At 54.3% G+C, this 26,522-nt stretch overlaps 1 protein-coding gene and 1 pseudogene across 2 annotated transcripts; one reads left to right on the top strand and one right to left on the bottom strand.

Annotated features, from left to right (window-relative positions):
• Window positions 1–2,683: 2,683 nt before the first annotated feature.
• On the bottom strand, window positions 2,684–26,368 carry EMC1 (ER membrane protein complex subunit 1). Of its 2 annotated transcripts, none has more exons than XM_055574303.1 (23): window positions 26,238–26,368; window positions 23,181–23,305; window positions 22,429–22,494; window positions 22,097–22,190; window positions 20,885–21,013; window positions 20,177–20,303; window positions 19,308–19,457; window positions 18,863–19,030; window positions 18,311–18,382; window positions 17,784–17,846; window positions 17,014–17,136; window positions 16,066–16,162; window positions 15,617–15,739; window positions 13,663–13,862; window positions 13,382–13,531; window positions 12,592–12,753; window positions 11,925–12,044; window positions 8,864–9,001; window positions 7,441–7,614; window positions 6,485–6,695; window positions 5,400–5,484; window positions 4,241–4,370; window positions 2,684–4,058 (listed from the first exon to the last, which is right to left on the bottom strand). In XM_055574303.1, exons 1-23 carry the CDS (start codon window positions 26,330–26,332, stop codon window positions 3,879–3,881), a joined length of 2,982 nt encoding a protein of 993 aa, XP_055430278.1. In that variant the 5' UTR covers window positions 26,333–26,368; the 3' UTR covers window positions 2,684–3,878. The 2 variants fall into 2 exon arrangements, with proteins under 2 accessions (XP_055430278.1, XP_055430279.1); XM_055574304.1 differs by having other exon boundaries at window positions 17,784–17,843.
• Window positions 9,188–9,302, top strand: LOC129648085 (uncharacterized; annotated as a pseudogene).
• Window positions 26,369–26,522: the final 154 nt, after the last annotated feature.

Here is a 26,522-nt window from a genome sequence, read left to right as displayed (position 1 = left end):
CTCTTCTGTCCATGGGATTCTCCAGGCAAGAATACTGGCGTGGGTATCCATACCCTCCTCCAGCAGACCTTCCCAGCATAGGGATCGAACCCAGGTCTCCCGCATTGCAGGTGGATTCTTCACCACCTGAGCCACCAGGGAAGCCCAAGAATACTGGAGGGGGTAGCCTATCCCTTCTCCAGGAGATCTTCCCAACACAGGAATTAAACCAGGGTCTCCTGAATTGCAGGTGGATTCTTTACCAGCTGAGCTATCAGGGAAGCCTGATAATTGTAGCTTATGTAATAAGTTCTTATCAAAAAAAGGCAAGTGATAGGGGACTTCCCTGGTGATCCAATGGCTAAGACTCTGCGCTCCCAATGCAAGGGGACTGGTGTGTGATCCCTGGTCAAGGAACTAGGTCCCACATGCTGCAACTAAGAGAAAGGCAAAATGCCTGGTGACTTACGGTTGTAGATTGTAGGCAAAATACACATTGGAAGAAGGCTAGCAAGAATTATCTGGGTGCAGAAACATTTAACTCTGTAACTTGTTTTGGAGAACCACTCCTAATCGCAACTTAGCAACTGAACAACAACATCTCCTAATTTATGACAATCAAACGGTATTAACTGCATATTAGCTGCTCACCAAACTTCTTTGCTACGGATGGGAGAAGGGGAGCAGCTATCACCACTCTTCAAGTGCTATTAAGTTAAAAGGCTGCATAATTTTAAGAGGGTCAGTGGGGCATAATACATGATTTTTTAAACCCCTCTGCCAAAGAAAACTACCAAAATTTTTAAAAGCTCTTACTGATCCTGAATGTTCTAACTACAATTCATGTTTCCCAATCGTTGACTCCCAACCAGTCAAAGACGAAGGAGAAATTAGAGCAAAAACCACAGACCATTCTACATGATTCCCAAAAGAGACTGAGAATCACTGAATACTCTTCAGCAGCAAAATTTTACACCAAAAGATCTTGTATGCTAACCACACTAATAAAAATACTGAGGAACTTCCTTCCTTAACTCAAACACCGCAAGTACCTCTCTCCCAACAGGGCTCTCTGTACATTTCATTCTTCACAGTAAAGAAAAACTCCATCAGTCCCCAAATCCACCGACAGGGAACATTTTTAGGCCATCTTTAGTTTGCAGCAGAGATAACAATCCAGCCAGTTAATGAGGCTACATCCACAAGACGCCCGTGTCCCACCCCTAGCCTTTCCTCCCCTCATTTAGAGACAAGATTTAACCTCCAGGAGATGGTGAAGGACAGGGAAGCCGAACGTACTGCAATCCATGGGATCCCAAAGAGTCGACACAACTGAGTGACTGAACAACAGTGTAGGCAGGGGAAAACAGATGGCTCTTGGGATACATACAGAAAAAGAGGAAGACAAGAAAACAGATCAGACAGGAATTCCCCGGCGGTCCAGTGATAGGACTTGCACTTCCACCCCTGGCAGGATGGAAGAAAGAGAGGAGCAGAGAAGGAAAGGAAGGAGAAAGAAGAAAGGAAACACATCAGAGAATTCAGAGGAAGCGGTTTCAAAAGCCATAGGCAGAGGCTCAGTGTAGCTGGTCAGAAGCAAGTGCTGCCCTAAGATTAAGGAAGGTTGAGACCTAAGGAGACTCAAATTCAACCATGCCATTAGCATTGCAGCTGCTGCTGCTGCTGCTGCTGAGTCGCTTCAGTCGTGTCCGACTCTGTGCGACCATAAACGGCAGGCCACCAGGCTCCCCCGTTCATGGGATTCTCCAGGCAAGAGTACTGGAGTAGGGTGCCATTGCCTTCTCCAGTCATTAGCATTAGCTACTTTAAATGCTTTTCAATAACTTTCAGTAACATAGTTATGATTAAAGCCGAAATATAAGGAATTTTACGGAAAGGCAGATTAACTTCCATCTCATCAGCTTCTTCTTTCAGACTCTGGCACATCCGTGAAAACTAGAATTTAGCAGATTGACCGGGCTACTATGTAAGCAGAGCAGGCGTCAGGGCAACAGCTAAGGATGCAACCTGTCCACATTTATACAGGCCAGACAAAATCCCAGCCAGGCTTCCTCAAAAGTAGGGCAGATTTTTTTTCTTTAACTGGTACTTATCCCTATCTCCCAGGTCACTTTAAACAAAATAAGCCTTGAGTCAGGATGAATAGCTGCCTGTTTTTTTTCTGAAGATACTCAGATGTTCATTCATTCATTAAAATCAAATTTCACAGGACTTCCCCAGTGATCCAGTGGTTAAGATTTCAGTTTGCAACGCAGGGGTCACAGGTTCAATCCCTGCTTAGGGAACTAAGATCCCGTATCCCAAGGGGTAATGCAGCCTGTGAGCCGCAACTACTGAGCCCCCAGGCCACAACCAGAGAAGGAAGGAAAGGTCCCCCATAATCCAACAAGCATCCTGTGTGTTGTAACCAAGACCTGTGTGTTGTAACCAGCCAGGTAAATAAATGCTAAAATAATAATAATAAAGTAAAATTATTCTTTCTCTTCCTTCTCTACCACCAGCATGTGACCACAGAAACAGAAACTTTTGTTTTTTATATGACACAACTCTTGCATGATTAAACTGGCCTGTTTCCCAATTAAAACACTGCGCTCGCTCCACTCCGGAACACAGCTCTCTGTCGCCTCCGAGGCAGCAGTGGCCCCAATGTGACGCTCCAAAGCCACAAAAAAGGACTTCAACATTGTCATTCGCCACTCGCTTTATTCAGACACTTAAACGTACCTCTCTCCCGACAGGGCTCTCTGTACATTTCATTCTTCACAGCAGAGAGAAACTCCATCAGTCCCCAAATCCACCAACAGGGAACATTTTTAGGCTGTCTTTAGTTTGCACTAGAAACAGCAGCCCAGCCAGTCAACAAGGCTACAGCCTCAAGACGCCCCCGCCCCGCCCCTGCCCCTTCCTTCCCTCGTTTACAGGTAAGATTTAAAATCTGCTGATTTTAAAAGAAGTATAGTAACCCAAGCATTAACGCATAACCAAACATAAATAATGAGGTTTCTTAAACAAGGACAACTTTTTCCAACTGGGTTATAAGATGACCAGGTCAGCCTGAAGGTGAAAGGAGAGGTTAAGAGAGAGTGTGAAACGGGCAGATTTGCCTTCCTCCCTTGAAATCCTTTCAAGGTGCAGACAATTCAGTAGTACTAAAAAGGCCTCAGCTCTGACACATCTTAGGAGAAGAGCTTGGACGATGACTGACAAAGGAAAACACTATTACGCACGTGGTTTTCGATAAACTGAATCTAAGGCCGGCTGGCCCACTCATGAATGGGAGCATGAAACGAGAGGCTTAGTTAAGAGAAATTGTGACACAAATATAGATTCCTCGACCCACAGTTACTTTGGAAAGAAGCCATGAGAGGCTGGGTCGGTTCTCAGACCTCAGCTAAGGCTGGCTCTTCCTTCTCCCCAGTGTAAGACAGCAAAGGCACCTATAAGGTACAGTCATTGGTAAGAGTTCCCTCTGACTCTGGAAGCGAGGAGAAGGCTTTCCAGATACACCTGCGAGACAGAAGGCAAACCGACATCAATTTAAGCAGGGCTCACGAAAGAGAAGTCTGCTGGAGGTCTTACAGAACAGAGACGTTCGTGGATGGGCACAGAAGGCGATGACGACAGCCTTGGGACTCGAGGGGAAAGTCGGTCAGGATGCTCTGCGGTCTCGGTTGACAGAGTCCAGCCTGCGTCCGCCTCTGGTGACTCCTCCACAGACGTGTCCCCAGAGCAGTCTCCACGAGAGTCCATCCTCCTCCCCACTTAACTGAGATGAGTGCCTGACACACGTCCCCCCCAGCCGGCACATGCCACTGGAGCTTGGCGCCCGACCCTCGCTCCCCTTGGCTCTCCGCTCTCCGGCAGGGGGTCTCGGGCCTTTACCGCCAGGCACGGTTCAGGAGTTTGACCTGCGCCAGCCTCTTCGTGATCATGGTGGCGAACACCAGGCCAAAGAGGACACTGCTGATGAGCACGTAGTCATAGTCGTCCTTCAGGACGTCGAACTGTTTGGACGGGTAGACGCGGGTCTGGTAAATGTCCAAACCGTAGGCCACGACCTGGAGGGCGGAGGGAGCGCGAGCCCGTGAGAAAGGCACCAGCGGCCGCCACGGCCACAGACTCGGGTATCAGAAGGGAGACAGGCTCCTCGGTCATTTCCCGAGGGGAGCAGAGAGCAGGGTCACGCAGGGCAGCTGGGGCTGGATGAGGGGGCACAGGGCGGGCTGGGGGCTCTGCTCACCAGGCAAGTGGACTCCAGGCCCGACGGGGCTGTGTAGATGCCTCGCATTCGGGAGACTGTCTGGTTATAGTTGATGAACCGCTCCGCGTGGATCTGCACGTCTGGAGAATACGGGATCAGGTTCTCCTCTCTGCAAAAACATCAACCAGGATTGCTTTCAAAGCTGCTGTAAGGGGATCTCCCGGCTGCCCCGAGCCGTGGGCGGTTTCCAGGCCACGGATCAGCCTCCGATCTTCCTCTGAGCCCTACGTGCATCAGGGAGCTAAACACCGAGCAGCTGAGTGTTTGGAAGGGCTGCACGAGAGGACGCTGTGTACAGTAAGACCTGGATTCCTACCTTGTTCTGAGTCTAAAACATCCCAGACAGCCGGTGATTTCACACTAGAGGAAGAAGGACCACTTTAAAAGCAAGACGCTAAGCACTAGGCCGCTGGCGGCTCTTCTCCCCCAAGCGCCTCAGCTCAGCTGTGCCTCCCGCTCTCCGAGCCGCCCTCCTGCCTCCCCTGCATGCGAGGGCATACCTGGCACCTCCTCACCCTGCCCACAGTTCCTCACCCCCGAGGGAAGAGATCCGGGACAGAGGCAAGAAAACACACAGAGATGATGGCCAGAAATTTAAAAATGGGTATGATCGGTAACGAGCCACCGCCTCCCCATGGGACCTGGGCCCGGTCACCTCCCTCCCCTCATTTCCCAGTGTGCCCAACGCTGGCGGCCGCAGTGGCCTCCAGCCCTTCCTGCAACTCGCCAGACACGACCTCAGGGATCTGCGATGGCGGTTTCCTCCGCCTGTAAGGTTCGCCCTCGAACAGCCACAAGGCCAGCTTCTCGCCTCCTTCAAGTGCTTACTCAAATGTCGCCTTTTCAGGGGGGGCCTTCCCAGGCCACCCTCTCAAACCTCACCCCGTGTACCACCCCTTCCTAGCCCCTTGCCCCTTTTTATAAGAGTTTTTTCTCCTTAACATTTAAAAGCATCTAACATAGCATTATTTCACTTGTTTATTTTACTTATCGTCCATCTCGCCACCCCTAGTAGAACGCAAGCTCCATGAGGGCAGACTTGTTCACAGCCACGCCCACAGCCGACAGAGAACCAAACATCATCCACAGGCAGCGCTCTTTAACGTTACAGCCTTCAGCGCGTCCCACAAGGGCCTACCTGCTCTGCTCTGTTGGGATCTCGGGGCGCCGAGGATCCAGCAAGGCCTTAGGAAGGGAAAGGATCGCTCCAGAAGGCAGCCCAACTGCACAGAGACAAGTCAACAGAAGTGAGTGTTCACGTGGGCCTGATCCCAGATTAGGGCTACTTACAAAAATGTCCTTATCGCAAAAATCAAAATAGAGTTTAAAACCAAAAAAACAGGTCAATGAGGTGCCCTTCAACGGCCAAAAACAATAGTCCTAATACACATGGGTCTGTAGGAAGGTTCTCACTTTTGAAGACACTAGTCTCTTCACATATCATCCTGAGACATCAGAAAATAAAGTTCTAGAATCAAGAACTAGGGAATGATGAAAGAGAAAAGAGTGGAAGGCCCTTGGACCTCTGTATCTCCCATCCTGTTCTCCAGTAGCACCTGCCCAGCTCAGCAGGGCTCCTCGCTGTTGCAAAACATGAGCATGCACGCTGGGGCAGCAGGGAGGCTGGTGCAGGATTGGGCGGGGGATGGGGGGAACATGGGGGAGGGGATAGGATGCAGGGAAGCTGGTGCGGGATGCGGGCAGGGGCATAGGGCATGGGGGGGACAGGAGGAGGGGACAGGAAGGGCCTGGCAACATGAGGTCCCGCAGGATCGCCTGTTTTAGAAACAGTGGGAATTAAACGGGGGAAACCGCTAAGAGGGCTGTCTTCCTCACTTCTGAGGATAAAACAGTGGTGCAGAGTGTCTGTCAAAGCTCAGAGCTCCAAACGTCTTTGGTAAAAACAACTGGATGGAGCAGCCTGCTATGTAGTCACCGCGTCCTGAATCTGAACTACACAAAGATGAGACCCTGCACCTCGCCAGTCTCTGCAGCCCATCTGCACAGGCTACCCGTGAGGGACGCCATCAGGGTGCAACGTTCCAAGCGAGGGGCAAACAAAGCAGAGGTGTCGTGAAAATGGTCCATCAGAAACAAGGGCTGGGGTGGGTGTGTCAGCTCTCTCACAGACGGCAAAGCCGACTGGACCGGGGAGCGTCCTCTGCTGAAACAAAGCCCTCTTCGCGGATCCCAGCAAGGCCGCCGAGGGCGCGGCTCACTCACCAAGCAGGTGGCGGCTGGTGATGCCCCGCTCTGTGATGGTGGCCTCCATGGCGCTGATGGCGGAGGGGAAGATGTAGGACTGCTGCAGGACCTGGGGCAGCTGCGGGCGGTCCAGGGAGCTGAAGGCCGTGGCGTTGTACTGCTCCGTGCCCTCGTAGAGCTCCAGCGCCGTGAACTCGTTGCGCCGGGCCTTGGTGTTCCAGTACTGGTACTGCGGAGAGAAGGGGGCGCTGCTCAGGGCCCGGCTGCTGGCTTGGCTGGGAAGGGGAATCGACGTGCAGAGGCATGTCTGAGAAGGAAAAAGCTACCAGCATCCCAGCTTTCTTCCTGCTACTGAGCTGGGCTTCCCTTGTGGCTCAGCTGGTAAAGAATCCTCCCGCAATGCGGGAGACCTGGGTTCAATCCTGAGGTTGGGAAGATCCCCTAAAGAAGCGAAAGGCTACCCATTCCAGTATTCTGGCCTGGAGAATCCCATGGACTATACAGTCCATGGGGTTGCAAAGAGTCAGACACAACTGAGTGACTTTCACTTTCACTGAATTCAGTAACATTCAGGGTAGCTGCATCTGGACTACCCAGGTGCACCCCAAGAAAAATGAATTCGCAAGAGTCTTACAAGTCACAAGACTAACAGCTAACATCTGAGTGCTTTCTACATGCCAGGCACTGTTCAAAACTTGACTAGAGGAGGTGACTACTGTTACCCCTCTGGTATGACACAGGGAGCTTAAGTAACTAGTTCGAGGTTTAAAAATCCGAAAATGGAAGAACTCGATCAAATCCAGGTATCCCAGCCCCCTACCCAGCCCCCTCTGCTGCCAGCCAGGGGTTCTGAATTCTGAAAGCACCAAGCAGCAACCGGCTTCCCGAACAAGAGGTCGGGGGGGGGGGACTGGAGCTGCAGGAGGCCGGCCGGGCCCCGGAGGCTGCGCCGCCCAGGCTGCCCGCCCACCTACCGCAACCCAGTTCTCTGCATGCACGATGTGGACGGGGCCCTTGGCTTTCCTCTGCACGGACGAGTGGACGATGCGCCCCGTGACGCCGTCCACGAGGAAGATGCCGATGAAGGTGCGCTCGTGGTGAATGTCCGTGCTCTCCGTCACCACGGCCAGCAGGTTGGGGTTCAGGCTCTGGGAAGACGGAGAGAAAGGCTCCTTCAGAACCACAGTGGCACCCCACCGTGAGCCTGGGGCAGGGAGGTGGGCACAGAGCCCTCCGGCTGGCAGAGGAAGCAGCTCTTCTGGGTGGAAGAGCTTCCTATCAGGGGTCATCATCATTGTACTTTTTCAGTGTCCACTGGGGGCTGGGCTTGGTCCATTGAATCTCATGAATATCCTTGCAAACAGAACTTACTATCTACACTCCACAGATGAAGCATCGTAAAGTAGTTAAGCAACTCGCTCAGGTCACAAACAAGCCAACGGTCACTCGAGGCACAGCCCCAGCCGGCCCACTTCCTGACGGAAGGACACTGGTCCAGCAACTTGACGTCTCTCCACCAGGGCCCTGCGACCACCACAGCAACGGAGACGTCTCGGTTCTCGTCTACCTTGACCGACTAGGTTGGTAGCGTGAGCGATCACTCCCCTCCTAAGATGCCTTCCCCCGGCGTCCGGGACACCCAGGCCCCACCTGTCCTCTGCCTCAGTGGCTGCTCCTTCCCAGTCCCCTCTGCAGGTCCGTCCTCGTTTCTCCAGTCTCTGGGTGTTCTAGCTGCACCCGTTCTCCCGGTGACCTCAGCCAATCTGATGACTTCCAGAACATCTACAGGGGCTGGCATCGCCCAAGTTTACATGTCTGAGCCAGGCCCCTCCCTGAACTCCAGACCCGTTAATGGACCACCACGTCAGTATCGCTGCTCAGATGTCTCATGGCAAACTCAACACGCCCCAGGCCTAGCTCCTCTTCCACACCTGCCAAAACCCGGTCCCCTCTAGGCCTCGCTTCCTCCTCCAACTCCGTCTCTGCTCTGCCAGAGGCTGTGACTCATGTTCATCACCTTAAGGACTACGTTCCTTCGTGGATGGTTCTGCAGCTGACGAGTCGCCTCTCCATCTCCCACTCAGGAGGATGCTGGATCACAGATGGGAGTTTCTGATGGATTGACTAAGGTTTAACCCCAGAAAGGTCTATCAGCACCACCACTAACCCTAACAGGTGGCAGCTGCTGGGCAGAGGCCAGGCGCCTGGCACTGGGTGCTGTCTCGTGTGATCATCACCACCACCCCAGGAGAACAGCGTATTTCACAGGCCCATTTCACAAGCAATAAAGTAAGGCTCAAAGGGATTAAAAAACTGACAGGAAGCTCCCCTCTCCACCAATCGCAGAGTCGGAACGAAAGCCCGGCCCCTCTGCACGGCAGCAGGCGCCCGCCATACCTTGTAGAGCACGCTGCGGTCCCCCATCACTCGGCCCTGGGAGTGGACGTGCTCGCTGCTGCGCTTCCCCTTCACCTGGACGATGCGCTGCACCTCCGGGGGGATGGTCAGCTCCCAGCTCAGCTCAGTGGTGAGGTCCTGGGGTGGGGCCAAAGAGAAGGGACCGGCACCGATCATCAGGAAGGCACCCTTAGGCCCCCGACAGGTGTGGCAAGACCTGTCCTGCAGTTCAGCGGGCACCTCTGTGCAGGATGGAACAGGGTTCAGAGGTCCTAGAGAAGCAGCAGTAAGGATCTAGTCTGGAAAGAGGTTTTGGAACTCCTAGTTCAAGTTAGAAAACCAGTACAGCCTGGTGTGCAATGGCTGCAAACAGCAGCCTCCTGGGCAGTTGGAGGCACCTGTTGCTTGTCTGGGCTGCCCGAAGGGACCTGAGACAGTCCTCTCTGGGGGATATGTGTCTGACCCCATACTGTCCCCAGTCCAGGCTCCACACAGCACAGCACGGTGCCTTTGGAAATCTCCAGGGCGCAGCGGTCAGCCAAGCCATGGAGTCCATCTGCACCAACATGCAGAACAAGGGGCATGTGGCTGAGGCCCAACGCAGAGCCAAGTTCAAGTTCCCTGGCCGCCGGCAGATCTGCAACCGCAAGAAGTGCAGCTGCGCTAAGCGCGAGGCACATGCACCTGGAGACCTGGCGGCTGAGGAGCGGCGCCTCCAGCCCGGCTGTGGGGTCACACACAGCCCTACTCTGCGGCCCTCTGGACACGGGCGGGCCCGCACCCACGGGAGCCTCAGAGCCACCCCTCCTCACTCACACCCACCAATAATCCTACTTTCTGTCAAAAAAAAAAAGAAAGATACTAGAGCCAGTGTGAAAGAAGAATAGTTAGTAGTATCCCATTGTTTATCTGAGTAAGACTAATTCAAAGGAAATTTACCACTTATTACCAACATCTAAGGTCTCTGTACACTGAGCCAGTGGGGAACTACTAAGCTGGAAGGGACCTCAAAATGTGACAAGAAATCCTCTTTATTGTCATAAGAAACCAATAAACCTGTATGGTTAAACGCGTGATTATACCTCCACACGTGGAATTACACGGAGCCCTAAGGGATGGGGGGTGGGTAGTGACTGGAGGGGGCTTCCTGCTCTGACTGCTGCGTATACAGGTGTGGTCCTTCCGTGAAGGGCCGCTGAGCAGTGACCGCAGGATTCTGCACTCTTCTCAGGGTTGTATTTTAATCAGATATGGGTTTAACAAAAGAAGGAAGTAGGAAACTTATCAAGTGAACAAAGCAGACTTCCTACTGTTTAAATGTGGCTCAATTCCAGTTCAGGTAAGAAATATACACGCTGCGCCTGCCCATGCGGACCACGCAGTCGTGTCCTCAGCGGAGGGCATGGCAGCGGGACGTGGAAGGCGTGCGGGCCACGGACGCACGTTCCAGCCGGGGAAGCAGCTGGCAATGGGGCTCAACGGGCCCTTCGCGGTTTGCTCACGCAACACTGTATCCGTGCAAACTTTCACCAGGAGAATGCATTCACATGTTACTTCTTTTTTTAATCTTTTCAATAATAATCTTTATTAAAAAATACGGCTCCGATGAAAACATTTCACAGATTCCTACGAAAACACCAGAATTCACTAAAACCCTTCCGGAGAGCAACGTCACCAGGGAGCCCCCGGAGGTCAGAGCCTGGAAGCCCACCCCCGGCTGACTCCCTCTGGAGCTCTGCCTCCTGTGTCTCCCCTCGACCGTCTTTACGATGACACCCTCAGGGTTCCACTGGTCCATGACACCCACACCCTGGGTCACACCCCCGCCCATGAACTCTTTCAAGGCCCCTTTTCCATCAACTCAGAAGAGCAGTGTTTCTTTACCCACCGGGTAAAGAGCACACTCTGTGGACAGACCATTCCTGTGCTGTTTATGCTAAAGGTTAGCTGTTACAAACGGAGAAGGCAATGGCACCCCACTCCAGTACTCTTGCCTGGAAAATCCCATGGATGGTGGAGCCTGTAAGGCTGCAGTCCATGGGGTCGCTGAGGGTCGGACATGACTGAGCAACTTCACTTTCACTTTTCACTTTCATGCATTGGAGAAGGAAATGGCAACCCACTCCAGTGTTCTTGCCTGGAGAATCCCAGGGATGGGGGAGCCTGGTGGACTGCCATCTATGGGGTCGCACAGAGTTGGACACAACTGAAGCGACTTAGCAGCAGCAGCAGCTGTTACAAAATGTCAGGAAAGGGCACTGCATTTTTTAAACAACAGCACGTGAAACCTATGTGGCGTGGACTGTGTGCCAGGCCCTGCTTTACGAGACTTAGACGTATTCACTCTCCAGCTCATCATGAAAACACTCTGATGTACTATTATTACCGTTTTGTCTTACAGACAAGAAAACAGAAGACCAGCCGGAAGCCATCTGCCCAAGGATGCCAAGTGCACGAGGGGCACAGCCAGGCCTCCTGCACGAGCAGCTGGGCCCGAGGTCTGAGCCTCTCCAAAAGGCTTCCAGACAGGACGGCAGGACCCGCCGGGGAGGACACGTCTCAGATCAGCCCTCAACACGGCCCTGCTCTCGGGGCCAAGACAGCCCCTGTGAAGCTCAGAGCAGGACTTCAGAGCCAGCGTGAATCAGTATTTCCAAGAGCTGGACTCAAGTATGTCAGAATCGGAGCAAATCGATCCCAATTCTAGAAATAAAATTCAAAACTCACATTCGATTAAGAGTGGATCAATAACACCACCTTCGTACAGAAAGCACTACTGTTCAATCACCATTCCCATCTCCCCCACTAAGGATGGCAAAAACACTCCTTCTGCCACCCGAGAGGGACATGGAGTGAACGCTCCACAGGGGCCAAGGCCCCGTCTGTCGTGCACGGCTCCGTCCACGGCAGCAGCGACCGGGCCTACTCCACAAACACGAGAATGATGGCCTCGGACCCCAGGCTGACGCCGATCTACGTTTACAACACCAGGGCCAGCATAATCCACTCCTGTTACCTACACCCCTCCCACCACGGGTCCTGCCAGGATGCCCTTGCCCACCTTCCGGAGTCGATATCCGCACAGCCGCCCCTGATCCGCGTCCACCAAGTAGAAGAAGATGGAAGGGGCGAGCTCATGGAGCTGCCGCAAGACATTCCGAGTGGCTGGGAAAGCTGTGACCTAGAAAACCCCAGAGAAGAGTTATGGGGGGGACTTGGTGGTCCGGTGGCTAAGACTCCACGTTCCCAGTACAGGGGGCCCTGGACTGATCCCTGATCAAGGAACTAGATCCCACATGCCGCAATTGAAGATCCTGCGTGCTGAAACCAAGATCGAAAATCCTGCAAGCCAAAACGAAGACTCAGCCAAATAAAATCAAAATAATAAATGTTTGGTTTTTTTTTTTTAAGAAAAAGAGTTCAAGGAGAAGGAATCCCTAAGCATGGATTTCTCCAGACTCTTTACTGTTTCCCATCAAAGAGGATCTTAAAGGAATTAAAGTCTGCAAAATTCAATCAGGTCTTAAACTGAATTCTCTTAAGAGACCCAGTTTTCACAAGTGCAGAAAGAGCCACTGCGCTGCGCAGAGAAGCCCTTTGAGGCCTGACTGCAGTCAGCGCCCACCTGGAGCCCACGAGCTGCTGTGTGAGCACCCTGCCCCCACCCATCGACGGCGGGGGCGGGGGGGGGGGGGGGGGCGGTTTCTGCAACCTCTGCAGACGCGTACCTTGTACTCGTCGTCTATCAGCAACAGCACCTTGGCATAGTCCTGATCCATGATGGGCAGGAGCAGAGTCTGCAAGACGGGGCGCTTCAGCACGGGGGGGGCCACCTGGCTCCACTTCCCAAAAATGGGGTTGAAGACATACAGCGAACTCATTCCCGTCTCCTGAAATGGGCAAGCAAAGGTCAGCCTCCACCAACAGGAAAAGATTGCAAATCCTAAGGAACTGGGGACCTGAGCTCAGCCACGGTGGATCCCCCAGTCTTTCCCTGCCTTGTGGAAAACAAAGCTTTGGCTGAAGGTGAAAGCGTCTGACAGCTGATGTTTCAAAAGGGTAAAAGTTTAACCGCCTCTAGCTCCAAATCTAAGAATGCGTCACGCTGAGGAACAAACGAAATGTCTACCAGGTCCCCTTTCCAATGACGGCAGAATGTATCTGCAAACAGCCATCTGCTCGCTGGGAGGCAGAGGCAAGAACAGCTGGCGTCCTGCCCTCCATCCCCAGGAGAAGAGCAAGCTGCCCTCTAGGTACCGACACCCGCCTGTGTCTGGGAGAAACAGGGCCAGCTTACTAGGGACCTGGTAACGTCCCACCTACGCTACAGCCGCTTCCTCCTCGGCCACCACCACCCCTGGTCGGGGAGGAGGGGCACTCGGGCAAAAAACTGCAAGAAAACAGAGCTCTAAGCCCTGACTCTCTGTCTGTAACTCTCAGAGAATCCCAAAGGCCCAACTAGAGTTACAAAACACAAAACCGCACCCACACAGGCTCAGAGGCACGGCGCAGGCTCACCTTGTCTTTCAGCAGGAGGGTGCACTGGGGTGGGTGGGGGAAGTGGGCAGTCGTCCTCTGGACCATTAGCTTAAAGGAGGAGTCCGGCTTGACGTTAGGGAGATACTGTTTCCACAGGATGGTGCCAGAGCTGCTCTCGATGCCAAAAAGCTGCAAAATAAATACCGGGCTCACTACCAGAAAGGCTGACCCAGAACTACTTCTGTCCTTGAAAACCAGAACCAGCTCCAGCTCCCGCCCCGGGCTTCCTGTCCGGCTCCCGGGGCCTCTGAAGGGCTCACCTTGCCTGAGGCCGTCACCATCACCATCATCTTCTGGAGGTTGAATTCATCCCTGGCCAGAGTGTCAATGTTGATCTCATTCTTGATCTGGCTCCGGGGCTTCCGCGCATCGTAAAACACTTTCCAGAGGTGGGAGGTCCAGGCCTGCAGCAGGATGAGCTGGGAAGACAGGCGCTTCAGGAACATGCCCAGCAGGCCGTCTGGTGTCAAGGAAAAGGGACAGCGGCTGAGGCTCTCTCCTCGGCGGAGTGGGGCTTTCCAGCGATGGGGCACCTGCTCCCCCTAAGGAGGGCTCTCTCCCTCTCCTCCGCAGCACTCGTGTCATCCACACCCCAGGTCACGAGCCCGAGGAGCAGTCCTATGTCCGATGCCAACAGTCCCACACTCAGGCACAGCCGTGCGGGAACTTCTAAGACCTACTCATGGGGCTCTCAGCACGCCACCTGCCTGCAATCTCGGGACAGGAGGCTAAAAGGGTAGGGGGCAGCCATGCAGGGTGCAGCCGTGCCACAAACATCTCCACCACAAGCCCACATCCAGAACGGCCAGCAGAAGGCTCCCGGGCACTGTGACAAAGCCGGACGAGGGCAGGCTGTGGGGGTGCCGGGGTGCACGTGTGTGTGCCATCAACTGGTACTTCTGTTTCTCTCGGCTTCAGGCCTAGGTTGTCAGTTGCTCAACCTGCTCCCAACAGATGTCCCTGCAGCCCACTCCCAGGGCTCCCTTTCACTCCTCCCCTTCCTCCATCCACGAGACCACCACCCTCAAATCTCCTCTGGAGACAAGACCGGTCACCGCAGCAAGGCAGCACGGTGAGAAGCAAGGCCTGAGTCTGCAGCCGGGATGCACATCCCAGCTGCACTGCTTACAGGCTGGGTGACCTTGGAGACGGAAACGGCACCCACTCCAGCACTCTTGCCCAGGAAACCCCATGGACAGAGGAGCCTGGCGGGCTGCAGTCTATGGGGTCGCACAGAGTCGGCCACGACTGAGGAATCAGACAACACCCTTGGGAAACGTACTTCACCTTGCAGCCTCCAGCTCCCCATCTGTAAAAGGCACAGCACCCACCGGGCTGCTGCCGAGACCAGACCTCGTGAGGGGCCCCCGGGATCTCCTGGGGCGGGGTGCAGAGCGCTCAAGGGAAAGAGCAGCGCCTTCTCTAGGCCAACGTCTGTCAACCCCGGCTCGAGGGAGAGAAGCGATGGGCACACAGGGCAAGTCACAGGCAAGCAGTCTACGCACACATGGTCTACACCTCACTGAGGCGAGTCCGGGAAGACAAACGAAGGAGAAAGCTAGCCGTGTGGCAGGCAACAAGCAACCAGGCAGCGGGAAGCAGGTTTTACCTTGGATGGCTGGATCCAGGCAGCGGAAATAAACGGTAAAGGCACATTAATCCTCGGCTTGAGAACACCTGCAGCGCCTAGCAGGGCGGCTGGCCCCGAGCAGGCTCCCGGCAAACACCACCGGGCTGGCCGGGCGAACGGACGGAGGGAGGCGGGGGCAGGACGGAACCAGGGGAGAGTGAACCAAGTTCACCCCGGGTCTGGGACCGCGGCCGGGTTCGGAGGGCACCGGCCTATCCCCACAGAACCTGGGCCAGCCAGTCACGGCTCTCTGCAAAGGTGGGGCTCCTGCTTTGGGGGCAACAGCTGTACAGTGCCTGACAAGGCGCTTGGCCGGTTTCAGGTCCTCAGACAGCAGCAGCTACGACAATGCTACACTAAGACTCCTTCATCAGGGCCTTTCCCTGGAGAGAGGCACACGGCACTCCTTTCGGAGAGGAGTGGGCCCATAAGCCACAGGGCCACAAACGCACCGGAGACGGGGCGCAGAGCGAGTTCAGAGCAGGCCGGCAGATCGGCCACGCCAGAAGCCCGGGGAGGGAGCGGGGGTGCCAGCGGCCCCAGAGCCCCCCCGGCAGCTCTGCCTCCTGGCCCCCCGTTCCTACCTGCCTTCTTGCCAAACTCCCCTTCCAGCTCCGCCTGCGCCCCGGTCAGTGGCAGGTCCACCATCTCCAGGCACACCACCTCGGCCAGGGACTCCTCACGGCTCCACAGCACCACCCTCCCTGCTGCAGGAGCCAAGGTCACCAGAGTCAGGCCCGCCTCCGCCGTTCCCTGAAGGGACCCTTCTCGGAGGCTCAGGGGCCACCCCCGCTCTCGGGCCAAAAAGAGAAATGGCAGGGTTGGGGGCTGGGATCAAGTGAGGAGAGTTCTGTCTCCCGCCCAGGAGTGCTAAGGAAGTATTCAAAGGCAGGTCACCTAGGGCTCTGGGAAAAATAGGCAGGATACACTACACTTGAATCTTTCCCAGAAGCCTGGCCACAGCCCCAGATGAAGGGTCTGAATGCAACTCATGGGCAGGCCCACAAATAGGAGCTGAGTGAGGCCCACTCACCCAGCTGCTGCAGGAAAAGCAGCAAGTGATCCTCCGTCTGGACCAAGGCCCGGTAGCCCACGGAGTCATCCTTCTTCAAGAAGACCTGGATGTACAGCTGTGAACCAAACAGTCAAGACCCCTGCAGTCAGCGGGGATCCAGACGCCTCTCAGAGCCCAGACCCCGAGATTCAAAGCATGAGGAGTGGTCAGAGTTCAGGCCACGGCGTCCCCGTGTGTCCAAAGCACACAGCGTTTCCTGGACTCCACTTATAGACACCGTGCATCCTTAGGAGCTGACAGAGCAAAAGAGCAGGTAGCTCGGGTCCTCTCTATGGAGGAACCTGAGACCTTCTCAGATCATTCATTATGCACCGATCACACACCACAAAGCGAGCAGGAGGCCCGGAGTAGACCAAGCAGCAGCCGCCCAGGGAGGCTGAGGAACACCACTGGACGTGCACAAAGGCAAGGCTGGGCAGTGATAGCATCTTGAATCTCACCAGGCATGGCTTCCTTGCTTATAAGGCTAGGGCAGTGGTAATCAAAAGACTACCGGGAGGATATGTTTTTTTTAATATTTATTTACCTGCACCCCATCTTAGCTGTGGGACTTGGGACCTCTGTTGCCACAAGTGGGATCTTTAGTTCTGGCATGTGGGCTCCAGTTCCCTGACCAGGGATCGAACCCAGGCCCCCCGCACTGGGAGCACAGTCTTCACCGCTGGACCATCAGGGAGGTCCCTTATCGGGAGGATGAGTCCATCAGTGAGTAAGTAAACAGCTTAGCGTGCAGCCCGGCACACTGACAACCTGGCTTAAGCGGCACCTCTTTTGCTGGCATTCATAGGCGTTTCTGACCGGCCAGTGGCTCAGGTAGAACCACAGCGCACGGCGGGGACCCCTGGCGCTGAGCTGAGCCCGAGGAAAGAGAGCCCCAGGCCGAGAGGCCCGCAGGCCCCGACTCACCCGCTCGGGCCGCGTGCCGTTCTGTTCCAGGCTGAAGGTGATCGCGGTGTCAAGCAGCCGCCGGCCTGTCTCCACCAAGTAGAGGTTAATGGTGTAGGTCTGGTTGAAGCATGCCAGCGAGTCCTAGGGAACAGACCGCATGGGTCAGCTACAGGAGTCCCCCAAAGCAAAGTCCCCCAAAGGAAGTCCAAGAATCTGGGTGGGGCTGGGGGGAAGGGGGGGCAACATCCTGGAGAAGGACCCGGGCCAAAGGGCAAAGCTAAATCCTAAGGCAGAAATAAGGTGCATGAGTGAATAAATAAAATTACAACCACCATACACACTTACTCCAGAAGAAGCAAGGAGTGGAGAGAGACATCCCAAAGAGTGACTAGTAAGACCGCAGGCAGGGAAAGCAGACCCCCTTGGGAAAAGCTGAGGAAACGGAAGCCACGACCCAAACCTGTGCCTCTGGCCAGCGCCCCACACTCTGCGTCAGGGCAGCTGCTCAGACTAACCCTCAACTCCACCAGCAGGGACCCCACAAGACATGAGGAGGCGGAGGCCCAGAGGAGAACGCGCTTAAGAACAGATTCTAGGAATTCTACTTTCTAATCTCCCAATTGAAAAAGATCCAAGAGAAACACGGTTTAATTTACAAAACTTAGAAAACTCCATCTGAGGCTGGGACCTCGAGGAGACCCACTCCCAGCCTTGACCGCTCCTCCAGCTTTGCTGGGGGCCCACCCCACCCGATACAGGTCTGGAGCACTGCCCAGGGCCACACCTACCTGGGGACCAGACTTCTCCGAAAAGCTCCCAGGTGACCCGTCTTCAGAAACGCCAGGCTTCTGCTATGGAAACGAGAAGGACGGAACGAGAAAATACAGCCAAAGGGTCACCTCCCAGCCATGAGAATGAAGCTTCCACCTCCAGATCTCAGCCCTTGGGAGAGGGCAAATCCCACCCCCGTCTCCACCCACACACCCCACGCAACCCGGAACAGTCCCAGATGACTGTGAGGGTGTGCCACTCCTGGGCACAAAGGAGGAGCACACAGAGCCCTACAGATGAAGTGACAGCTTCCCAACAGCCTCCTGCTCCCCCGCCCCGCCCCGGTTCAAAGCGACCAGGTGAACATGCCCAAACTTTTGGTTCTCAGGGCTTCCAGCAAAGATAAGGAAAGAAAACCCTGGGACTTCCCTGGCATTCCAGCAGTTAAGATTCAGTGCTTCCACCGCAGGGGGCATGAGTTCGATCCCTAGCCAGGGAACTAAGATCCCGCATGTGGCCAAACGCTGTTATTCCCAACACTCACCGCCTCGTTCCGACAGGTCATGACTGCAGCCACTGTCTTCTCTCCGGTGGTGGCGAAGCTCACCAGGGCAGCCTGGGGTAGAGTCAGGCGTCAGTTCCTAAACAGGGCCTGTCCTGGCCAGCAGCCTTAGGGTCGCCTCCACAGGAAGAACCCTTAGCCTTGGAGTTAAAAATGCTCCCAAGTTTGGAGGATGATGGCCAGAGCACTGAGAGCAGAGAGGCCCTACCGCACCCACAGCTGAGCCAGGCCCTGCCTGACCTCCAATACAGGCAAGCTCAATGCTGCTCTTCACATCTATAGGGAAATTCTAATTAACGTGCCCTCTCTCCCATGGGTTCAGGAAGGTACCACTTTTACTCTAAAAATCCTCTGTAACTCTCAAAAGGACAAAGTATTCCATTCCTACTCTAAGGCTAACCCCTCTCAAAGCACTCATGGAAAGAGGTCTTCTGTCTTGAGTAAGTATCTCCAAATTCAAAGGCTGGGATTTCCAGCATCCACGCCTCAGCTAGATCCTCCTGCATCCTAGCACACCACGCTGCCTGCAGTTACCTGTGGGAAGTTTTTAAGCAGACTCAGGGCGCCGTGGTGGTAGTGCAGCAGTGCATAGTGGCTTGGGGACAACTGCAGGAAGAACTGCGCCCGAGAAGGATCCACCGGGCTGGGCTGTGTAGGCAGGACCCGGGGTTGGAATCCACTTGCGAATTCTAGGTCAAGAGACTGGGAGACGAGAAGGAAGAGGCTGAGGGCCAGGAGAGGACAGGGGATGGACCATCCCAGGCTGGCGGCCTCTGTCCCACTTTGCCAGTGAAAGTAACGAGGCCTCGGCACGGGGCTCCAGAAGCTCCCGTTCAGGCTCTCTAAGGAGGAGAGTGGCCCGTCTGCCCTCATTCCAGTTCCGCCAGAGGCCGGACCTCAAAGGGGCTGCCTGGGAGAAAGGCTTTTCCCAGCGGCCAAGGCAGCACCTTGGGCCGGGGAAGCAGCTCTAGCCTCTCACCTGCAGTGGGATCTGCCTCAGCTCCCACTCCGTCTCCAGGGCCAAGGTCTGGAGGGACTGCGAGCTCGGGTCGGGGCACACCAGGACAGCCTCATCCACCACACCACAGGCCCCGGTGAGACTCCGCAGCCAGGGGGTCGACACCCTGACCTACACGAAAGACGAGAGAACAGGAGGCTCCTGGGGATCCTCACATTTCGCTCTCAGCTCACCAGCTGTCACCACCAGATCCCAGGGGAGGATCTCAGCTCAAAGGTTCTTCCTTGTGGACTAAGGAGGAGACCTTCCCATCCCTCCCAGCCTCCGAGAGCTCCACAGCTGGAGAAGACCGGGATCTGCCTTCTGGTAGTCTGAAAACGAAAGCAGGCCCTCCTCAATACTGGACACTGCTTTCTCGTCTTGGCGAATCTGCCTGCGGCTCACTCCTGGCGCCTGCTGCTCTGAGCCCTGAGCGCGCACGTCGCCACTTTCTCCGCCCCAGCAGCACAGCAGCAGCAGGGCCGCCGCTGCCACGGTGCCGGCAGGGCTGCGAGCTGCCGGGCAGCGTCCTCGGCCCTCCGATCGGCACTCCTCCGCTGCATCTGTCATACGCGGGCTCGTATCACCACCTCCAGTATCGCCTTGTGAGGTCATACAGGCAGTGAACAGATCCACACAACCGTTTCTTTAGCCACCCGAGAGTGCGCCATGTGCAAACGTGCGGGCTCTAAATAAACGCCTGAGAGCAGAAGGCAGCCCTCAAGTGCCCGGAAGCAGGGACCACGAGTGGCTCTGGCATTCACCCGGCCGAGTTCCCTGGTCCCCAGTGCAAAGGAGGGCTGTACCCGCTCCCCTCCGCAACTCCCGAGGCTCCTCCAGCCAGACCGTACCTGCTGAACGATCTCTCCATCTTCCACGTTAAACTTGACAATGTTCACATGGCTGAAGGGGACGACTCCGAGGGCCCACACGACCCCCGAGCCGCAGGAATACACCATCTGGTAGTGGATGCTGTCACTGAGAGAGGGAAGGAGGAGCAGGGGACCACAGCTTTAGCCGCAGAACAGGACCACCCGCGGGCTCCAAAGCCCGGCCGCCAGGGACTGATCCAGCGGTCACAAACTAGCAGCCTCCGTTAAGTTTTGTTTGGTTTAGTTTTCTTTTTTTAATTTGAATTTGTTGTCAACATTTAGAACTGAGATTCAGCATGTAACAGTAAGATTTCTAGCTTTTCTTTAAGAAATTAAGATGTGGCACGGTCAGCTGAGTAAGGCTGCCCCCTTAAGGCGGGCCAGGCACACTGCGGCTCCCAGCATTCCGCGCACGGATGCTACGCAGTCGGCCCCTTAGGAATCTGAGCGTTGGGTCCCTGACAAACTGAGTGAGCCACTCCCCTCGCTCGACTGGCTCTCGGGCCCAGGTGGGGAGAGTCTTCTCCTCACTGCAAAGGAAACTCCAGAGGCAGCCACAGCCCTGGAGTGCAGGCCTAGAGGCTAGTGAGCCCTACACAGGATTCAAATGCTTCGGCTCTCAAGGAGAAAGACAGGCTGGTACAGAGCAGGAGGCGGCGGCCACCACCCGGGGGAAGGCACCCTTACCTCTCCGGGAGGTGTTCCACCCACTTCAGGTGCCCGCTGGAGAGGTGAAGGAGGGCAAGGGTGGTCTTCTTCAGGACCGCAGCGTGCCTCACAGCCTCCTGCAGGCCGACCAGCCCCAGCGCCTGGAGACTGAGGGCAGGAACAGGGGTGAGCGTCACCCAGAGACTCCCGCCGTCGCAGGCCGGACGGCCCGGGACACGACCGCCACCTCGGGAGGCGACGGAACAGGCTCTGGGCTCAGCGGCATCCGCACCCTGAGCTTGGCTCTGCTCTCTGCTGGCTGACCTGAAAGACTGTCCTTTCAGCCACTCGACTGCACCGTTTCCCTGAGACGCGCGGACTCTGCTGAGGGCTGCTCCTTTCTTTCCCTGGGGCTTCACAGTGACCAGGCCAAGCCTCTACCACAGCAGCCGTCAGACAGCTGTCGCTAGCAGGCGGCAGGCCGGCCTCGCCCAAACACAAGAGCTTACTTGATGATGGAAACTGTTTCACATTCACCAGTGGATTCCCACTGCCTGGGGGCATCCCCAAGCCCTTACCTAATAAATTACTATCAGAGAACGCATAACCTAATGCAACCAACCCCATCATTTAAACAACTTTAGCAAGACGCAGCTGAAACAGCAGCGCAAACTGTTTTTAAACATAAAATTAAAACACAGGAAGCTGTATTCTCCATCCTCATACCTAGAATCTTCTTTCCCTAGTAGATCAGTTGGTAAAGAATCTGCCTGCAATGCAGGAGACCCGGGTGCAGTGAGTCGGGAAGATCCCCTGGAGGAGAAAATGGCAACCCTTTCCAGTATTCTGGCCTGGAGAATTCCATGGACAGAGGAGCCTGGCAGGCTACAGTCCACAGGGTCGCAAAGAGTCGGACATGACTGACTTTCACTTTCACTTTGTCTTACCTAGAACATTGCAAAGCTCTCATGTCGTGGTCAGATTAGGAAAAGCAATCGATACCAGAAGTGAACACTGCCCCTAGCATGGCACTCTGCCTCCAACACGTGCTCAATAAACGGTGGCTGAGTAAGCACGTGTCCCATAACCTCAAGACATCAAGAGTGGACATTTGATGCTCTCTGGTTCTTCCGTGGTTTTTTCCCACTGGGAAAAAAAGCCAAAAGGCCCAGAATTGCTGTCTACATAGAATCTGTGTTCCAGCGAAGCCTTTAACCAAAGCAAGATGAAATTCAGCTTCTTTTCCTCTACCTGCGGCTGTCCAGGGTAACCTCCCAGTTCAGGCCCCCAATGTTCGTCTCCCAGGAGCGCATGATCCGGCCTCCATTGGACACAGTGATTGCATCTGGAAGAGAAAAGACCACGTGAGATCATCCCCAAACTGCTGCGCCGCCTGGAGCCTCCCAGGGCCTGTGACCAGCGGCCTCACCTCCCACGTCCAAGTGCAGATGGACACCGCACCTGTCCTTTCCTGCTGGGAATGCCCCCGCTCCATTCCCTCCCAGCCCCTGAACAAAGGAAGGAACCAAGGGAAGAGGAGAGGGAGCTGACGCCGTCACAGGGACGAGCCGGGCTCCACCTACCCTGTCCGTAGAGCAGCATGGCATCCACCACCCCTTCCGCTGTGCCCTTGTCAACATGGCGCCACACTGAGAGACAGGAGAGTCAGACGTCACTGTGAAGCACGGGAGGCATCCAGGAAGCCACGCGGAGAGAACCGCACAAGCCTTTGTTTGCACAGAAGTGCCTCGTTTTATTTCAGGGAGGGAAGGATTACCACTAGCCAGCAGTGACCCGCCCCACTCCCGGGGTAACGAGGGGAGCCACCGCTGTGCCGATCTGAGACCACGCTCTTCCCATCCCCAACTCACCCCACCAAACAGATAAATGGACAAAGACAAAATTCACAAAATCTCTATGACTCACAAGCAAAGCAGTGATTATAAATCACATTTCCATGATTTTAATGCCTAAAAACATCCACAAAAGAGATATAAATGATTGGAGGTGGGGAAACGGGGAACACCCAAAGCTTCACTGTAAAATCTTAATAGCAAAATGTGTTTTTTGCAGCAATATCTTACTTAAAAACAGTCAGGACGCGGGCTGAGGAAATAAACTCAAAGGCCAGTTATAGGAATATATTAAGTATTTCAAAGATGGCAAAACTGAAAAATAAATAAACGATCCGAATCCGGTAAAGGACGCAGCTTTCGGCCGTGTGGTCCCCAGGGGTGGGGTATCAGCCAGGCAGACGCTGCGGGCCACGGGACATCCTGGACTCACTATGCGCAGCCACGCCATCCCCCGCGACCCAGCTACCCGGCCCACTCACAGATCTCCCCAGTCCGAGAATTCAGTGCTGCAATCACATTCTTCTCTGTGGCCACAACCAACTTCTTGGATCCAGGGGAAAATTCCAAGGAGGCAAATTTGAGCTTTCCAACATACTGCTGTCTCCTAAAGGAAAGAGGCGAGGGAAATGGAAGGGGCCAAGGCCATCGCTGCACAGGACACTTTGGAAAAGACAGCTGCACAAATACAGGAGGTTATCACATCACACCTGTCTTGGGATGCACGAGAAGTGTTTGTTAATGAAGAGATCTGACCAAAAGCAAGATTTCCAGGCAATGTGCTCAGGAACAAAGGGAAGAAGAGAGAACACACCCTAATAGCTAACGTAACACTCTTCCTTCTAAATGCAAGCACGTATTTACCTTACCCACAAGGGGACCTGGCCTAAATCCCACTAGAACAAAATTACAGTCTTCCCTGTACTCATTAATAGCGGGACCAGGGACTGCCCTGGTGGTCAAGTGGGTAAGACACTGTGTTCCCAAGGCAGGGGATCTAGGTTTGATCCCTGGGCGGGGAACTAGATCCCACATGCTGCAACTATTTTTTAATATTAAAAAATAGTGGGACTAGACACTCATATTACATATGAGAGAAAAGACATGAACCCTGTTATCAATGATACACTACCGAACTTCCCCTTCTATTTTCACTGATCTTTGGAGAAAAGTTACACAAACATTCTAACAAAGCTTGACAGATTTGAGTCAGGCCTTTGTTCTTTGCAGCCTGTTCTAACCCACACGGTGCTCAGGATCCATCTGACTCACTCCTCATACTTTCCTTGGAATATACCCCATCACTCTCAACACTCTTATCTCTGCATAAAGGGAGCACAGTGGGCTTCCCCTGACACACCAGCACCTACAGAGGCGGCAAGTGGCACGCTGCTGTTCACGAATGCCACTTCCAGCAAATCAAACACACAGCATTCACACAGAATTTCCCTTGTTACACGGTCTGGTCTGACTTTTTACAAAAGAAGGAGCTATATTAGTATAGAGTGACAGGTGTGTGTGACATCTGACAGTTTCCACCGTATTCTAGCCTACTTGGATCTCACTGTAATCCTGAACCCTTTACAAGTACACAGGACAAACACCATCACTCTCATTCTGGAGGCGAGAAAACCAAAGTCCACTGACATCAACGAACTGCTGTGAGAACTAGAATGCAAAATTAAGTCTAAATCCAAATCTAACCTAATCTTCTACGTCTGAATCCCACGCTCTCTTTTAAAATGCTGATATCTTTTATCTGGACTATAAAAGTAACGCCTGCTTATTGAAGAAAACATGAAAAATACACAAAGGTATAAAACAGAAAACAAAAAAAATGCCTAAAATACCATCATCAATAAACTTTTTTTTCAGCAATAAACATTTAACATTTTGGTGTATTTCTTTCTGTTTACTTTTCAGTTTATAAACTGCATATACCTAGGATTCTGCTAAATTGGATGACATGTTGTACGGGTGTAACATATACAACATGGGTTTGAACTGAGCAGATCCACTTACGCGCTCGTTGTCTTCTTCTCTTTCCTCTCTTGGTGGCACCTTAAGGCTTGTGGGACCTTAGTCTCTAAACTAGAGATCAAACATGGGCCCCCGGCACTGTAAGCATGGAGTCCCCCAGGGAATTCCCTATGCTGGCTGTTTTCTACAGTCAATTCTGAAGTGCTACACAATCCATGGTTGGTTGAATCTGTGGGTGTCGAACTGCAGGCGCAGAGGGCTTACTATAGGTTACACTCGAGTTTCCACTGCAGAGAGGGTCTGCATCCCTAACCCCTGCGTTGTCCAAGAGTCAACTGTATATTGTGAGCATCTGCCCACATAATTAAAAATGAGACATATGGGAATTCTCCACAAGTTCAGTGGTTAGGACTCCCACACTGGGTGCATGGGTTTGATCCCTGGTCAGGGAACTAAGATCCCAAAAGCCACAGCACTCCCCCCGACCCGCCAAAAAAAAAAAAACACAGGACTTATGCTGCATTAGCCACACTGCCTTGTATCACCTACTTACGTATCTGCCCCTCACCAGCCTGGGCTCCTCTCCATCTCTGCACCCACAGCGCCTAGCATGACCACTGGCCAACAACAAGCACTCAACAAACACGCAAATCCATTGGTTTGATATAGAAAAGACTTCACAGAGGAGCTGGGCTCTGAAAGTGTTCCCTGACCAGCAATGACTGGTAACATACTGCTTGTACTCAGCCAGCCAGCCACTGCGCAGAGTAATTTAAAAGAATTGCCGTATTCATTCTTACAGCTACTGTGGGAAGTAATGGACTATCAGTAAACTCAATTACAGATCAAGAAACCGAGGCACAGAGTGGGTTAAGTCATTTTCCTGAGATCACACAATGCTTAAGTGGCAAATGGACATTTCAAGCAAAAATGAGCCAATTCCCTGGCCTTAAGGATGGGGTGGGTGGGTGGACGAGTGGGTGAGTGACTGAATGAGTGCATTAATGAGACGTGAATGAACAAAAGTGCTGAATGAGTGAATGAATGAATGGAGAGTGAGTGAGCCAGTCAGTGAAAGAAAGAATGAATGAATGGCACCTCCTGGCTGAAGCGTCTTGAGCGGCCCTGTTCTGAGCCTAGGGCCGAGTTGGGCTGGAAGGGTGGGGAACGAGGATCTTCGCTGAGAGCGGTCGACGTCGGACACCCAGCAGATCCTGACAGTCACAGAAGCGCGGCCGGGCGGGGAGAAGTGACCTCTGACCAGAACTCAAGCAAGCCCGGACGGCAGAGCCCGCTTCACTGGCTTGCGACCCGTACAACCGCCCAGGGACTGGCTCAGAAGAGCCCCCAACTCTCGCTTTAACGCTCTGCCGTGGCCACCTTAAAATTCTTTCAAAATTTTTGAACGAGGGGTCTCACATTTCATTTTGCCCTGGGCCCCGCAAGTTATGCAGCCGGCCCTGCTGCATAGTAAAGCCCTCCTCCTTTTAAACAGAAGAAAAGGTACAGGGAATAGTTCCCGAACAGGAACCGCCCCTCGTCCCCCTCCCCGTACGCACCAATCAAACTTGCCCACTTGGTCTTCGTAGACCGCTGCAGCAGGGATAAGCAGGGCAGCCCAGAGCCACAACCGGGAAGCCGAGGCCGCCGCCATGATGGGAGCGCGGGCCCGCCCGCCGCCGGCCCGGCATGCACCGCGCCACGGGCCCCGCCTCCGCAGAACCATAGAGTTGGGCCCACAGGCGGGGGTCCCGGGTGCGGAACCATCAAGTTGGGCCCGGCATGCACCGCGCCGCGGGCCCAGCCTCCGCGGAACCATAGAGTCGCGCTCACAGGCGGGGGGG

This window comes from Bubalus kerabau, chromosome 3, assembly GCF_029407905.1.
Source record: "Bubalus kerabau isolate K-KA32 ecotype Philippines breed swamp buffalo chromosome 3, PCC_UOA_SB_1v2, whole genome shotgun sequence".
Classification (NCBI taxonomy): domain Eukaryota; kingdom Metazoa; phylum Chordata; class Mammalia; order Artiodactyla; family Bovidae; genus Bubalus; species Bubalus kerabau.
Note: the sequence above shows the minus strand (reverse complement) of the source record. Positions and strands in the feature narration are given on the sequence as shown.

What these genes read in the sequence shown, in the direction of transcription:
- EMC1 (XM_055574303.1), bottom strand. Translation starts at nt 26,332, where the DNA reads ATGGCGGCGGCCTCGGCTTCCCGGTTGTGGCTCTGGGCTGCCCTGCTT. An exon ending in ATGGAGAGATCGTTCAGCAG is followed by an intron (nt 19,458 to 20,176) that starts GTACGGTCTGGC and finishes TCTTTCGTGTAG; the next exon opens with GTCAGGGTGTCGACCCCCTG. An exon ending in GCTTTTCCTGCAGCAGCTGG is followed by an intron (nt 15,740 to 16,065) that starts GTGAGTGGGCCT and finishes TGGCTCCTGCAG; the next exon opens with CAGGGAGGGTGGTGCTGTGG.